This window comes from Plectropomus leopardus, chromosome 8 (genome assembly GCF_008729295.1).
Source record: "Plectropomus leopardus isolate mb chromosome 8, YSFRI_Pleo_2.0, whole genome shotgun sequence".
NCBI lineage: Eukaryota > Metazoa > Chordata > Actinopteri > Perciformes > Serranidae > Plectropomus > Plectropomus leopardus.
In genome coordinates this window covers 19,408,692-19,426,110 of record NC_056470.1, presented here as the reverse complement: position 1 = coordinate 19,426,110, position 17,419 = coordinate 19,408,692, and the positions used below count along the sequence as shown (strand labels likewise).

Below are 17,419 nucleotides of genomic sequence, written 5' to 3'. Positions count from 1 at the left end.
TAAAGCTCGCAAAAATAACTAAGAGGATGTGAAATCTCAAAAATGATTTGTCTGGTATGATCTAGGTGAGTGGGGGCCAGGAGCCGTCATCATTGCGTCGGAGTGGAGTTGCCGTGGCAGCCCTGATGGGGCGCAGGAGGATGGTGGCGATGGAGAAGGACTGGGAGATGGGGCTGACCGCGGACTGGACGGCGACCCAGAGGGTGTGTGGAGTCCAGACATTGAGCAGAGCTTTCAAGAAGCTTTGGCCATCTACCCTCCCTGCGGCAGGAGGAAGATCATACTTTCAGATGAGGGGAAGATGTATGGTGAGGACCACTAAACTCTTGTTCTAACATAATGAATATCATCCAGCTACCCTTTTTATTGTGATGTCTGGCTTACTTTTCAATCATTGTAGCAGTGTCATTGGACTTCCAAACTGGTCGAACACAACCATGTAAAGCCTCTTTTCACTGTAAACAAAATATTGCTTTCACTTAAGTACAGCAAATTTTAAATTGGGAAGTAGAACTGCAATATAGTTGATGATTTAAATTGACTTTTCAGTCATCATTTTTATTATTTTTTCAGTTCTTAAGAATTAGTTTAGATAACAGACTGAAATTGTGCTCTATTAAACTTTTATAAAGCTTCATGAATACCTCTGCAAGTCGTACAGTGATACTAATCAGTCATAAATACTGATTGAGGGGAAAATTCGCCACCTTTTATAAGGATTTCCAATCCGTTGATGTTAGATGTAGTCAATTGATGAAGTTAATTCCTCAGTGTGTGCTGTATTGGCGGAGAACACTGAGCCTGCAGCTGCAAAATGTGTTGTCTTCCTGCATCCAGCGCTGTCATTTGACATGACAGTGCTGTAGTTGGATGAAAGGAAGAACTACAAGCTATTTTAGCTTGGATCTCTAGCTTCTGGGCAGCCAGTGAATACGCTCTAGAATTCTCTTCACTTGTATTGCAAGCTAGCTACGTTTACAACAGTAAAAATCAACCAACTTCTCCTCCATAATTATCAAACACTCATTTTTATGGTAGAAAGGTGAGATATTTTCAGGCTGTGATTGCGCGCTGTTGTGTTTCAAAAGTTGAACTTTGTTCATCTCAGGGCGCAGCCGTTAGGCCCTGAAAAACGTCTGTTCAGGAACGCATGGCATGGTTTATGATGCACGTCTCCTATAACAATACAGATGACAGCAAAAAAATACTCAGCATGTGTACGGCCCTTCATCCTTGCAAGAGGATATTGCCGGTGGGGAACCTCCAGACCCTGAGCTAGAAAGACCTTGTTCCCAGTTCATCCTGATCATGAAGGCACTGCTTGCACAGCTCCAACAGCAGGAGAGTTCAGCTTCCTTGGTCAATATAGCACACAATGGGGAATTTATTGCCTCAGTTGACTTAATTTACCATCTACTGGTAGACATTCACACAAGGAAGTAAAATAGCCAAAACTACCCAACTGCCCACAGTTTCAGTCAGCCTTAACTTTTACAGAATCACGAAAAATAAAACTTAATTTCTGATATGGTTTTGTTTTCCAAGGAGGCGTTGCAAAGGCCCATAGTGATTTAGTGTGAACACTTTGGAACCCAGAGGGTTATTGTTTGTTCTTGTAAAGACCTTAAGCTTGTGCCCAGGTGATCTGCCTGCAGGTATTTCAGGAGAGGGCCGTTTAGCGTGAGGTCAAGGGGCATCCAGCACTGACAGGGTCAAAAGTTAGAGAAGGTTGATATTTCAGGTCAGGCTGGGGTTAGCATAAGAAGACGTTGCTTGATTTCCCTGGACAATATTGCTGAACTGTTTGGTATTGCTCTACGGGACTGCATAACCACTGTTGTAGCGTTTGTTTTTATTAGGATCTACTCAGGATGCTGCCGAGCTTTGATGTATTTTTGACGGTTTCTTCCTTCAATATTGAAGGCCTTGGCAAGCACCCAAAATTCCTAGCATTTTTTTTTGTTTTGGCAGAGGGTTAGCATTCCTGCCTGCAGCAGCCTGTGTCATGCATTTGTGTATGTGTAAGTGCATGTGTTGTGAGGGAAACGGGATATGTGATCCCATGTGACAGAAAAGGAAAGTTTGTTTCAACGTTGTGGCATTTTCTCCTTTTGTGGAAGTGTGGGCTCACTGTGTTGACCACCCCCACTTCCTCCTGAATAAACAAGAGTAGTCCCACTGGTACACACATTCACACGTTGGAAAGCTACACTGACACTAAACATCATCCCTATTCTCACATTAACCCACTGGTCTCTCTTTTCAAACTTATATCCAACTTTTTAGTCACTGCATCTCAAAGGTTCTGTGCATGGCATCAAGAGCATTAATATAGCAGCAATCAGCTATTTTCTATGTGAGGATATAACAGAGAAACAGCTTTCTGATCAAAGAATGCACTCACACTCCCTCTGTACGTGTTGTTATCTGAGCTGCTCTGTTTACTGTTGTGGTAGACAGTGAGGCGGCACATGTACAGTATGTTAGTGCATGCGACTCCTGTGTGTGTATTCCACTGACTAGCTCATCGTCACTGCTTTGCACTGCGCTTGTACGGTGGTTCCCACTGATAACACTGTCCCGTCCTACGGTGATGATACAGAACCACCCTCCAGTTTCCCCCAGGATCGCAACGGCAACACCTCCATGTTGAGAACCGTGTGCAAAAAAACCTTGATCAGACTCTGATTCACAGATTTGCTCTGAATACAATATACAAATAATTTAATACACTAATTTGATAATTTTGAACGCACCTTTTTGTTTTAATATTTGAATAATTTGTTGTAATTTTGACATTTCATAACGAAATGCAAAAAATATTCATTTGTTTTATGTACATTACCATCAACAGGTCATGACAGTCACAATAAAGCAGCATCAGGACCGGTACCATAAGTCAGATGCTGCAATATAGATCACAAGCACAATATGTACTGATATTCATGGGCTCTGAAAGTAGCTTATGTGGATAAAGTATGGATATGGATATCTTATTTTCAAATTGTTTACTGTGCAAAATCCCAGACTCTACTTAATGTTGTTTACAAATGCAGGTTAACTCGATGTGTCCAAGTATGTACTTCCTCCTGCTAAACTAGGCCAGTTGTATTTGAGCTCCAGTCTCTGTGCTCTGTCGTGTGTAACTACCATGATGTCACCCTGGAATATGGTGTCAAGCATGTATTCCCAAGTTAGGATGATCAGCAGACAGATCCCTTGCTCTTGCACTCACAGGGTGAGAAAAAATAAAACAGAGGCAGCTTGTTTTAATGACATTTTAGCATCTTGTTGCTGATGCTGTGTCCACCTTTTTTAAAAGACACAGAATATAGTGGAGCCTGTATTTATCCAACTAAGAAGTACTCTTACGAGAGCCAGTAAAGGAGTAAAAAGTTTTACTCTGAGTGTGTAGATTAAGATACATTTATTTTAAAAAATGAATATCAGTTTACTGCTACGTGCAGCAAAGAGTAAGAGTAGCATCTGCCATTTTATGTTATGTTATTATTATTTCAAAAAGTGCCTTACATTTTACTGAATCATATTTTTCGAAAGATATTTAAGTTAAATCCTTAATTACTTAAGTTGAATTAAAAGGTGAATTATAACAACAAACAGCACATGTATTTATTGTAAGTAAACGAACAAATAGGAAGAGTCCAAAGAAATTTTATAAATATCTTTCTTTTTCTTTTTTTCTAAGTTTTTGATGAGAGTAAAAGTTCACTCAAGTCCATATTGTACCTCTAGTGTTTTGACAAACACAGCCCTCTGTTGAACAAAGCCCCAAGGCTTACTAGATCAAATCTGTTTTGGGTTGTGTTTGAATTTGTTTGTAGAATTTGATTCAAATATATGCTCAAAGACAGGCTCATTCAGATTATCGAACACATATTTGGCAGAGCCTCTTCACAGACTGCTGTAAGAGGGCCAGACTCTTATGCTTAATATTTGCTAGACGCCTTGTCAATCCCATTATTTCCTGCTGATTTTGATTATGTAACCCCATTGAAAGAAGGACCAAATAAAGTTAAACTAAAGTTTGTCCAGTTTTGGTTCCTGTATCTCTTGACCTCTCACTTTTTTGATGAAAATGTCATTACTAATTTTAGCTAGGGAGGAAATAGGTTTTTAAAAAAAACTTGATTTATGTGGCAAATGAGGGCAGAAACGGAGATAATCTTCATGGATGATTTTACACAAGCATGGCTATTTACATAGGAACTTCATTTTGCAGTTTATCAACACATTTCCAAACCGATCTTCCAATGTATATTCTGTTCATATGTTAAGGTGTAAATTAAACACATAAAAACAGATGTTACATCAGTTGACTTCTGGTGAAAAAGCATTTGGCCCTATGTGGAGTAGTGGTAGGCTGCAGGAAAGTGCATGTGTTCTGTTTTGGGAATTGGAGCTGACTGCTGCGTCTGAGTCAGACCCTTCTGTTGATTTTGGGGAATTCTGTGTTCTGGTAACTCCACAGAGCTGATGTGACTCAGCCTGATGTGACCTAAGTCCCTACAGCATCGCACCACTTCCCAGAAAGAAGGATGGTGTTGTCGATGATGTTTGTGCGTATGATTAAATGATTAAAGCTGTGGGATCAGTGTGCTAGGCTTCATTTGCTCATTTTTTATCTTCAGCCTCTCTCTGATTCTGGCATCTGCAGCAGAATGAATCGGAAGTTGCTCCACGGTTATGATTACACACGAGCAGATCATCAGGTGTGGGCAGGAGCCGAGGGGGGCAAGAAAGAAAGAGCTGACCATGCAGTCTGTAGTGACCACATTTTGGAGGTCTGTTCATGATGACCTCTCCTCTCTTTTCCCCTCCATTCTCACCACTTGTGCATGTGCTCTGGATGTCAGCCATTGAGCAATCTGACTAAATTAACACAGGCTGTTCTTAATGACAATATCATACAGCGACAGAATCTCAAAGCTTGACGGTGTGGGGTGCAGTCACATTAAGCTGTCGTATTTTGCTGACTTTATTACCTTTGCCAAGGAGGTTATGTTTTCAGTTCTATTTGTTTGTTAGCAGGATTATGAAAAAACTACAGGCCCGATTTTCATGAAACTCAGTGGAAAGGTGTAGCAGGGTGGATCTGAATCACAGGCTGTATCCACTTATTTTCCCCCTGCTTTTATACCAAGGGAGGGGTTTCAAATGGGATGCAAAAAATTTCCACATCTGTCTGCATCGTTTTTTTTATGCTTTGTACCAAAGATTGATAGTGAATTCTGTACAATCTAAAAATGCATTTGACCAGTTAAAGTCCTGTGTCACTGTGACCCCTTGGCTATAAATTGTGCTCGCAACTCTTGCTAGGTGTGTTATGTCACATAAGAATATTAACTTTGTAAGATACAAATGAAATACTCACTCCTGTCAACATTGCCTTTTAGTTTCACGTTTGTTTCACTGAACCACTTCACCACCGGTTCGAGTGGCGTAATTAACAACATGTTGGACTTTTTGTGAATGTACCTATCCTGGAAACCAGACAAATCTGCAAGCTCATGTTTCATTTGCTCTGGCAGATACTTCTGCCTCCTTTCACTTAGACAGATTTCTAGCCAGCCTGATCATTTAATATGGGGAGATATTAAAAGTCACACGTCACACTTTCTGCTGCTCTGATTAGTTGTAATTGCATTCACTCTGCTCTGTCCAGCGCAACGCGCCGGTCTCACCAAACATTGTATATTTTTATTGGATCCTATATGGCTCAAGACATACAATGCACTGGAGAGGTAATTGAATGGCTGGTCAAATTTGAGTGGCCGCCATGTTTTTTCTTCAGTGATCATATAATCACCCAGTGTACAGTGTATCTGTTGACTGTATTGGCTGAAATAAAGCAAGTTTATCGAATAGATTACACTTTGTTTCAGTTTTTACCAGTTTCTTACTTTCTTTATCATACCAACACATTTTGTGTTGTTTGTAACTGAGGTGTTACGGTGGCAATGTTTTTTGTGTTATTTGCTTCATTCTATTTTTTATCTATTGTCTCAATTTTAGGTCGAAATGAGCTGATAGCTCGCTATATCAAGCTGCGAACGGGGAAGACGCGCACACGCAAACAGGTATGCACACCTTATTTAACACTACAGTGTTTAGATTTGTATTATGTAATGGGATTTGCAGCTTACTTGTCTTATGATGTGTTTTGAAATCTTGTTGTAAATTACTCATTCACCTTATTAAAGGGACAGTTCACCCCAAAATCAAAAATAGAAACTTACTGGTAGTTATATTTAATAATCCAGGTTGCTTTGGTGTGAAATGCTGAGTGTCAGAGGTATGCTGTAGAGATGTCTGCCTTTTCTCTAATATAATGGAATTAGATGGCACTTGGCTTGTGGTGCTTAAAGTACAAAACATTCATTTTAAAAACTCAACAGCAATGTCTCTGACAAATCATCACCCGATTACTCAAAATAATCTACAGACCTTGCTGTGAGCAGTTACATGTAGGAACTATTTTCTTCGTACCAAACTACACCTGCAAACCGCATCACCGTGCAGAAGATAGCATGCATCTACTGTTAGCTCAGCTAGCACTAATGAGCTAACTCACAGCTCGGCCGAGGAGGACGTCATTAATGTTAACATCTCGCGCTATCACAAGCTTCTTGTCCCTGAGTAGATGCACACTTCCTCCTGTGGTGGTGATATAGTTGGCTGATGTAGTTCAATGTATATAGTTCCATTATAAATGAGAGAAGGCAGACATCTCTACAGCCGATATCTCCAAACCATGGCAACTTTAACCAAAACAATCAAGATTGATAAATAGCACTACAGGTAAGAGGAAGAATATGTACTTTTAATTTGTAGATGAACTGTCCCTTTAAAGTAATTGACCGCTGCTGTATATAATTGCAACATCACTCTGTGAATGTGTGTTTTTTCATTGGGGGTAACCCTGGCTTCATAGGTGTCTAGTCATATTCAGGTTCTGGCACGTAAGAGGGTACGAGAATACCAGACCAGCATCAAGGTGGGTACCCGCTGAATCAACTCTCCCTTCCCTCTGTAGTCACATCCCTTCTTCTCCTCCTTTCCTTTTTCCTCCCATCCTCTGTCCTTCGTCCTGTCTTCCGTCAGGTCTCTAGTCACCTGCAAGTCTTGGCCAAGAGAAAGTCTCGTGAGATTCAGACTAAGCTCAAGGTACACATGCTCACTGACTTTACCATGCTAGCTGCTTTGCTCTGCATGTGTTTTTGAATCCAGCCTAACATTAAATCACCACGGATGTCTTTGTCAGAGCTTATAGCAGTTTTACTCTTCTCTGCTGGAGTCTTAGTGTACGTATGAGCAGAAGAAAATTTTAAATCATAAAGCATGACATATCTATTTAGTGGTGTGGTGATGCCAGGTTTCCCATGTGCATCTAAAGCAGAACCACTGGAAAACCTTGATGGAAAATTATAAATCATGTGCACAAATAGGTACATGATTCGTAATACCATCATCAAGGCACAGACCTAGCGTTAGATATTGGCTGTGGGAACGTTGTGTGGCAGGCTCCGGCTTTGAAAACTTGTATTTTCAAACATTGCTTTCTGTGTGTATTTGTTGTCTGGCATTGCTCAACACAAAAGCCAGATTTTTTTTTAATGCTGGTGTATCGTAATATATAAGAAAGACTTTTTTTTTGTCATAATGCATGGCAGTAATGCTGATCTGTTGATTAGTTCAAGAGGCTTGTGGCTGTGAACACATAATAAAATAAAATTCAGTTGTTGGCTTGGTTGACCTAAGCATGTGCATGGCTTTAGTAATGTACATATAAATGCTTGCATACACACAGACAAACAGGGAGATTTTAACAGAGGTGTGGACTTAAGTCACGTGACTTAGAACCAAGACAGACTCAAGTCACAAATTTGATGACTTTATACTCAATTTGACAAAAACAAAAGACTAGCAATTTGACTTGGACTTTAACACAAATGCCTTGTGACTTCACTTGGACTTAAGGCTTTTCACTTGAAAGTACTTGATACCTTCCCTCAAGACAAAAGATTAAAAAGTATGTTGTTTAAAAAATGTGCCACAATTAAATTATATCCCTTTATTTCCTGCAGTGTTTCGCCTATATGTCACCAGCTGCTGAATGATCAGCTCTGGTGTTAGTATTAAAAACCTCTCCATTAACTCGCTATCTCTACTGAAGCAGCCAGAGTAGGTGAAGAGCGGGGAATTTAAATTGAACACATCTGCATTCTACCTTTTTGACTGTCATAAATTGTTTTTATAAGCAATGTTTGACAAAACTGATTGAAACACTAGATGTCAAATGTTAAGTTTGCCCCCACGAGCAGGAGTGACTGTAACAGTTTGGGGTATCGGAAGCATTTTATCAAACGTAGTTAACCACCTACAACTGTGTACAAATATGTATGTAGAGACATTCTTGTGTCAGCACACTTGCTAAATGGAGTTTGGTGGTGCAAGACAAAATATGCTTTTCAGCACTGCTTCTGGAAAAAATTCTAGGTGAAAAACCTTTGTAAATCTACTAATTTTTTTTTCATCCAGACATAAAACATGCAGTAACACACAATATCACAGCATTACTTTAAAGACAGAATACTCTTACAGAAAATATGTTATCAACATTTTTCCAATATATCATGAGTTTAAAAGAAGACAAGACACAAACATACAAAATTCACCCTGTTGTGGTAACTACTGGCTAATAATGCTATATGCTATAGCACAAATGACGTACATTGTGATTAAGCTCAGTTGCACTTGTTTTCACAAATAGATACTACTTTTTGAATTTAATGTATTATTATTCTGTTTTTAAAGTGGCATTACATTTGGTAAAGAGCACATACTTATTTCTAGAGTACTCAAAACTCAACATTTCGAATTTGGGTCTCAAGACTTGTTATCCTTGACTTGGGACTTGAGTGACTTGGTCCCACCTCTGGATTTTAAATGTGCCCTTCATCTATGTGCACATACGATGAATTTCAGTTCTCTCTTAAGTCATTTCTGATCTCCACGCTCTCACTTTAAGACATTTCCCTCAGTTCTTTATATCTTTTTTTCTGTTTAAGCAGTTTTTCTTGTGGTTTTACCATGCACTGTAATAAAGGCTCTTTGTGACTTCATTTTGCACCAAAGGCATTTAACTCGCTGCACTCTAATCCACATTTTAGAGAACTTGATTTCCAGGACAGCATATTTCCTGGCTCAAGCGCCAGCACTCAGCTTTAAGACAGCACAGATAAATAGGATGTAGTTTGTCCTGTCAACGTAAGATTTATTTTTTTGAACATAGCCTGAGTGTGTTTGACATGTTAGCTCACGAGTGTAGCCATGTGAGTTATGTGTACTTCATCTAGGTTTTTCATCAAGGCCTTATAGTGATTCTGTGACCTGCTTTTTTTTTGAATGTTCTGAAGTTAATTAACACCGTGTCTTCTTTGCCATAGGCCATGAACTTGGTAAGTTTTGGTTACACAACTGCAATCTTCTGCTTCAGGCTTTGTGCTTTGTGGTTGGCATCACATAACTGCTAGTCCACGATACAGTTCTACTGCCAGACTCAAAAATCCTGCTCATTACTCTTTTGTTTTTAGTGGCTCTAGTTAAACGCTGGTGATGGCTCCAGATAGCTCTCGTAGCCTGCTAGCTCGGTGCGCCTCCCGCTTTGGCATCCCACTACTTCTGCTTTGCACTCTGTCCTGTCTTCCCACATAGTTACTGCATCATGCTGAAGTTCTGTGTGTAATGTTGGCTGGCTTGCTGTCTAAACTGGCCTTGGAGGTTGGCTGATTTTGGAAAGTGACCTTAAATTTTACTGGATTTTTCAATATGGAGCGTTTATCTTTGCGTATTATTTTTTCTCCGTCAGGACCAGGTATCCAAAGACAAGGCACTGCAGACAGTAGCCAACCTCTCATCAGCTCAGATTGTGTCTGCTAGTGTAATGAAACCCCAGACTCCGTTCCCTCCACCAGTCAGAGTGAGACACACACGCACACATACATCTGTTCTTGTCTACCATCTGGGTAAAAGTCTGAGTAATACTATCTGCCCCGTTTCCTTTCTTTCCCTTTGTTTAGTTTTGGCCCGGCCCAGTGCCAGGACAGCCTGGACATTCTCAGGAGTAAGTATCACTGTCAGATTAGTTGGTTACGTTTGGTTAAAATTCGACAAAGTCTTGTGCTTAAGATGGTACAGTTGCTCATATTCGGGTTCCTGCTCATCCTTTCTGCAGCATCAAGCCCTTTGCACAGCCACCGTACACCACACTACCAGCCCCGGTCCCTGCACCCATCAGTAAGTGTGAACACAAACTCACTGATCTCAGAAATGATTATTGGTATGTTGATTGTGGTTTTTCTTGCTTTAAATGTTTGGCAGGCTATGAGCCCCTGCCTCCCCCTCGCCCTGCAGCTATAGCAGCGCCTGTGTGGCAAGACAGAACCATCGCCTCAGCAAAGCTACGGTTACTGGAGTACTCTGCTTTTATGGAGATCCAGAGAGAAAGGGAGACGGTAAAGACATCCAGACATTTCTTTAACACTTTTTTTCTTTTATCAAAGCCAAGTCTTTCCTCTTTTTCTTATCACTTCTCCCCCTTTTTCCCTACAGTATAAACACCTTTTTGTACTCATTGGCCCATCAAACCCGGGCTACAATGACCCCGTACTGGAGTCCATAGATGTGAGGCAGATTTACGACAAGTTCTCTGAGAAAAAAGGAGGCCTGAAGGAGCTGTATGAAAAAGGGCCGCACAATGCGTTCTTCCTCGTCAAGTTCTGGGTTAGTACACAAAACTGGTGTTCTCACTGAAGAGATTTTTTAAATTCTTGATTATTTTGAGAAGCATACAGCAGATAAGAATGGCAGAAATTTGATAAATTATCACAAAAAGTCAGGAGATCATTGGGGGAATTATAGATAACAAACCTGTTCTTATCCGCAGTTATGCCCTGCTTAACCACACGGGGGAAGCAAAGCCAAAGAGTTGCCAGAGCAGGGGTTTTGCAAAGGAAGTCGTGTCTTCATTGGCAGTTGCTTATTGAGCAGTATTTAACTTAAAGGGAAATTTTGGTATTTTTCTACATGGGCACAATTTAAAATTAAAATTCAAAAAATGGGGTCCAGGTTGAGCAATAAAAGTTTCCCGTAAACAGGCTATGGTTTTGTTTACATTCAGTGTTACTCATGAGAATGCATTGTTTGGATCCAAACTTGTTGACTGTATTTCCTTCCTTAGATGGATCTCTTTTGCATTGACTTCCACTGGTTTTTGGCTCTACTTTACTTTGTCTTTTGATTCTCACTCTTAGTCCATCTTTCTGTGTTTATTTCAGGCGGACCTGAGCAGTGACATTGAGGAGGGTTCAGGTGTGTTCTACGGTGTGAGCAGCCAGTACAGTGGAACAGAAAACATCACCATCAGTGTCTCAACAAAGGTCTGCTCCTTTGGTAAACAGGTGGTGGAGAAGGTTGAGGTGAGAAGATTAAACATTTTCTTTTTTTTTTTAATGCACATAAAGGATTTAACATCCAACCATACTACGGTGGTTTAACTATGATGTGTATGTGTGGATTCCCCCCCATTCAGACAGAATATGCACACATGGAAGGGGGAAAGTATGTGTTTCGCATCCATCGTTCTCCCATGTGTGAATACATGATCAACTTCATCCACAAACTCAAACACTTGCCTGAGAAATACATGATGAACAGTGTACTGGAGAACTTCACCATCCTACAGGTCTGTGTCTGTGCTCTTACTGTCCACATCTGTGTCTCTGGTTTGGCATTTTGATCATTTGTGAAATTAATGAACTTCTCCCATGTTTGACTCTTTTCTCTCTTTGTCTTGCTTAGGTGGTGTCCAACAGAGAAACTCAGGAGACTCTGCTGTGCATCGCCTTTGTGTTTGAGGTGTCCACTAGTGAACATGGAGCACAGTACCATGTTTATCGACTAGTTAATGACTAGCAGCACGCTCTGTGCATGCAGAGACTCTCTTTACAGACTTTTTGATACACGCAGCATAAACACTATTTCCAGTTCAAACACACCGAATCCCCACTCCTCTTCTCTAAACACACACTTATTTTAACAGACCAACAGTCACACTGTAGTCACACCTTTTATTTTTTTTTATGTAAGTGCATTTCCATCGCTGCAAACTATGCACAGCATCCCTCGACTTAAACACCGAAGTGAATTTAATTTTATAGATTTTGACCAAAATCTGGTGTAATTATCAGTAAGTGTTGCGAAGTTATCCAATTTCATTCTTCAGTCACATAAAAGTTTCGCTTTGTGAAACCAATCTCAATTACTATGTTCACATGCACAAAATATTCTGTTTTTTTACCTTTATACGGAAAAAGACAATATTCCTTACTAAGCTGTTTACATGGCTAATAAAAATGAATATTCCACTAATACTTCCATTCACATGCAGATGTGCATACATGTGGTTTATCACATAAAAAAAGATGGAAAAGTGGAGTGGCTGGAGCCGTTAGTGCTGTTTCGCTTCTTCAAAATAGGATTTTTTAAAAGTTTCCCTAGTAGTGGCAGACTTGTTAATCCATGTGTACACAGCCACCCTCTCTCATGCCTTCAACCACCTTTTTGAAAAGGTCAGCGTTGTGATATTTGTGCATAACCTGTTGATATGGAAGTCTCTCATAATGTTTAAAAGTAGATGTTTTTCTACTTTTGACCAGAAACATGAGCTTTTCTTTTGGGCATGCATCTGTAAGCAGGTAAGAAGCCAAACCCAAACCAAGATGCATTTTCTGAATGCACTGTATACTGTACAAAGAATTCTCCTAAAATCGGAATAATACGAGCATTTCCTACATGTCTTAATTGGAGAATGAAATAAGGGCTTATTCCAATATGCCGTTTACATGAATTGTATTGAATATGGAATATTGTCATATTCTGATTAATAGTGGAATATTAGTGTGCATGTAAACATAGTTAATGTCAGACTCAAAATATCACAGTTCTTATAGGTATTTGGTATTTCTTTTAAATAAGAAATTTGATTCACCAACAAGCACATGAAAAACAAAACAAAAAAAAGAAACCAGCAAACTACATTTAATCAAGTATAATATGTGAGGTTCTTCCATCATGTACATTATATACACAATGGCAATGTGGCTGTGATGCACTAAAAATGAATACTCTAATTTCCAGGGAGTTTTCCAAGCATATGCATTTACATCATAGGTGTGACTGATGTGAGACGAGTTTGAATATTGGTTTCCAATCAAATCATTTAATCAGTGTTAATGTAACTCTTATGACAATGACTATTTCTTCTACAGTTTGTATCTCTGTAAGGTAGGAATCGAATGAACGTATGATGATGTGTCTTTAATCACTGCTTACTGTGGAGAATCATGATCTCCAGTTGGTTCAGTCTAAACTGTGAGGATCATATGACAGAAAGTACGAGTGTGCCTCTTCCCAGAATGCAATGCACTACATGTAAAGACCTAAAAGTTGTATTTATATTTGAAACACTTCGTCAAAGTTTAAAGAGAGCCATCCTTTTAGGTGTATTTGCTGTTTAAGGGTTTGCAGTGGAGGGAAGATCTTTTGATCAAATGTCAAGGAGGTGATTTTACGTTTGGCTCACTCATCTTGGAAACAAAACAGTTCACCGTTTCACACTTTGGTGTCAGCAGCATTTTCAATGAAAGAATGATCTTTTACTGTTCATTTAAACAGTACTGTTTTTACTCTGACTGTGTGGGCTCGCTGCAGTATTTCTACCTCCACGTGAGTTGGGATGAGAATGTGCTTTGGTTCATAAAGCCTTAACCTGAGGAGCACTGATGTATAGGACGTGTACACTACACTTGTAATGGTACTGTTTATAAGCCAAAACAAGGTTAATAGACTCGTTTTTGTAAAGATTGAACTATCTTTTTTTTGTATTTTACCAGCACAGCTAGAAGTGTTACTCTAAACATCAGAAATTATTGGTGTTTTGGTCGTATCTTTCAATGTAAGCAATGTAATGTATGGTACAGACCACACTAAGGTCACCCACAGTGCACTGGGGTAGGTTTTTGTCTGATAACACTAACAAATTATCCAGCTTACACTTGCTTTTTATCTTTTGTTCTATGTAATATCTCTGATACACGTTGCTACCAGCATTTTCTTTTTTATAATAATGTTATTTGACTCTATTAAGCCCTTTTCCTGGCAGGATTATCTTTAGCCATGCTGAAGGTGAAGATGATTTGAAAGTAAGAGCCGACTGGTTCAGTTTTAAATAACCATATTCACTGTGTGGTCAGCAAAAAAAAAAGTTTTATTTTTCCTATCAGTGTACTCCGGTTGGCAGTGCCTCATCACTCCTTTGGTCAAGTCTGCTCAATGAATTAAATCTGTGCCTTTATGCTGTACCAATAAAATCACATGGTGTTTGCAGAATCATGTGGCTGTCGGAGTCTTTGTAGTAACACTTACAAGTAAGGGTAAGCATCATTTAAGGAACACTTCACCCCTCAAATGACCATTTCTATATCGCTTACTCTCTCTGTTATGTTGTATTTGTAAAGAAAACTTTGTTTTTCTCCCATCCATCCATGTGGAATTCAAATACAGAAAATTCTTGATGAATTTATGTCATAGGTGTCTGCATTTAACACAAAAAACTTTATCAGAATATCAGTTTACAAACTCACACAGCTTGTGAAGTCAGGTCAAGTCAATTCAAGTTTCTTTTATCCAGTCGTATGTACTGTGCTTCCCAGACTGCTCTTTGTGACGGGGGACTGAACTAAAAGTGGAACTTATCGATGCTCTGTTCAAAGCCAGGCTTCATTGATAAAGACAGTAACATTACCTTGCTGAACACAGGAGCTGCTGGTCTACTTTTGCCTTAATCAGTTAGGTTGTTTGTGGTTTTGTGTGACTTTGCTGAATCCAAACTAACCCTTAAAAACAAAGTCAAAGTCACACAATATCACAAACACAAAGTTTCACTTCACTTTGAAAAGTCATGGAAAAGTTTTTTTAATTTCCATGAAAATGTGTGGGAACCCTGTTTCTCCATGTACAAAACATATACTTTTTTCCCAAAGTAACATATCGTAAAGAGGACTTTCTAAAACTGAAAAACATTTAAAAAATATAGGGCAGTCTTTTGAGCCATCGGACTGCACCCAATCCAAATTTGTGGCAGGTAATTCCAAACTTTTGGATAACAGTGTATTAATTCCTGAGAAATTTGATCAACAATTCATCATTCATCTTAAACTACTTTCTCTCACGCTGTAATATACTGACATTTTTTTTCTCCACACAGGTTGTAATTCTTATTTGGGCTGCTAGATGTTGCTAACACCTCAATTTTGCAGAGCACCAAGTTGTCTGAGTGGTTCAAGTAAGTAAGTCCACAGTTAGGGGTGATGCATCTGATGCTATCTATCACTGTCATTTGGAGGCTTCACTTTCTCCATACTTTATATGTCAGTCTGTGTTTGTGCATTGTAGTGATAAGGGAAGCATCTCTGTTGCATAATCTCATTGGTGTTGCGTTTAGTACACACCCATTTCTTGACAGACATCTAGGATGTAGTCATAAAGACAAACAACACTATTAACAATGTTTATGATTCTCGAAGGTTGAAGAAAAAAGTATGCAGATTTATGCGTTAATATAAAATATTCACATTGGCTGTTTGGTGTTTTGCTTATGTTAAAGCTACAAAGTTGGCTTCTTTTGTACAATATGTGCACCGTTGAAGGGACAAAAATATGAAAACATTCATATACGTGTAGGCTACTACTACATACTTTACATACATAGCACGACACTGCTTCTCCAGGGCAAAGGCTGATATTTATCAACAGAGCTTGTTATCTCGTAAGTCCAGATCACGTCAAATGTATCTCCAAACTTAATTTTAATATTCAGTCACATCCTCCTTCTCAGGCCTCCTGTAGTAGTATTTTTTACACTTTACTGTATAATAATTACACCTGTAAATACATTTTTTCAGGATTTTTAAAAATTATATGTAATAAATTGCATAATGTGTTTGTGTTGGCAGACATGCAAAGCAAAGTGTGAGTGATAAGAGCCTCTTTTACAATATCCAGGCTGTAAAGTGGTGACTGACAGTGCTCACTATATGTTTGCTTGGGACTTTCAGCAGTTTTCAGCTGCATGCTTGTCACTAAAGCATGTTGGTATTTAAAGCTCTGTCACATTTTCTGCAGTTCAAGGGATGTGTAGAGTGACATTTGGCTCCATACAGATGTTGTGTAACTGTAACCAAGGTTCTTTTTCCAAACTTTTCTATAATATTTCACTGACTTTCCATGACTTCATTTAAATGGTTTAAAACCGGGAGATCACTGGTTGCATCATTGGAAGCAATGGTTATTTTAGTAGCAGTTGAAAATATCTGGCAACTAAACTGATGCTTGCTGTGCTGGTAGAAATGGTAAAGTTAGTTGGCTTTGCTAAGGAAGGCATGAAATATGTGCAGATGCTGGCAGTCTATTGAGATCTTACATCCAAAGAGGCTAAGGCCTGCCTTTCTCAAGTCAAATTTGTCATTCCAAAGTCATGCATTATTAAACATGCACGTCCCAAGCCTTCGCAGAAAAGGAAACTGCAAGTACTCGCTGACTTTACTTTCTCATTGGACATTCCCGCCTTTTACTTGCTGCTAAGCCAATGTGTATTACGTGATACTGGTGATGTTTCATCAGTCATTCAAGTGCAGCGCTAGATACAGTGGTAATACAGGGAGTGTATTTCAAGTAACTTTAGACAAGTTTTCGGAACAGCCAGCATCTTCACAGAAGCAAGACACAAAGACTGTGGTGGTTTCGCCTCTTTTTTTTTCTATTTGTCGCAAGTTATGAATATTTTTTTGTGGGTTTGTGTCTCTTTTAAGTAACTTTGTGTCTTTTTGATTATTTTTGTGTTTATTTTGTGTCTCTTTGCAGATCATTTGCATCTCTTTGTGGTCATTTTGTCTCCCTTGGTGATAATATTGAGTAACATTTTGCAAGTAAAGTCCAGGGTTGGCCCCTGACACTATGGGCCCCTGGACCTGTGCCCGGTAGGCTTATTCAATAATCCATCCATAACCAAAATAATGTGTGTATTCAATACTTTTCCCAAGCATTCTATTAATTACAAACAATTTCCAGGTTTTTCTAATTTCATAACTTTTCCAGGAATTTCATGACATTCTGTAATTTTATCAAGGTCATGAACAAACAGTAAAACTGTTCACGTGCAGTACTCTGTCCACTCAGTTTCAGGTTTCTTCTGTTGGCAGACATTAGTCAGAGTGGTATCTGTCTAGAGAGTCTCGACTTACCACTGCCAATGCTGCCAAAACTGCAAATGGTGAACAGT

General features: G+C 39.2%; 1 protein-coding gene across 1 annotated transcript; it reads left to right on the top strand.

Annotated features, from left to right (window-relative positions):
- Positions 1-231: 231 nt before the first annotated feature.
- Positions 232-14,469, top strand: tead3a (TEA domain family member 3 a). Its single transcript, XM_042492407.1, has 11 exons — positions 232-308; positions 6,034-6,098; positions 6,953-7,015; positions 9,890-10,000; positions 10,101-10,144; positions 10,256-10,317; positions 10,402-10,535; positions 10,633-10,803; positions 11,358-11,498; positions 11,612-11,764; positions 11,881-14,469. The coding sequence occupies exons 1-11, from the start codon at positions 302-304 to the stop codon at positions 11,992-11,994; spliced, it is 1,065 nt and encodes a 354-aa protein (XP_042348341.1). The 5' UTR covers positions 232-301; the 3' UTR covers positions 11,995-14,469.
- Positions 14,470-17,419: the final 2,950 nt, after the last annotated feature.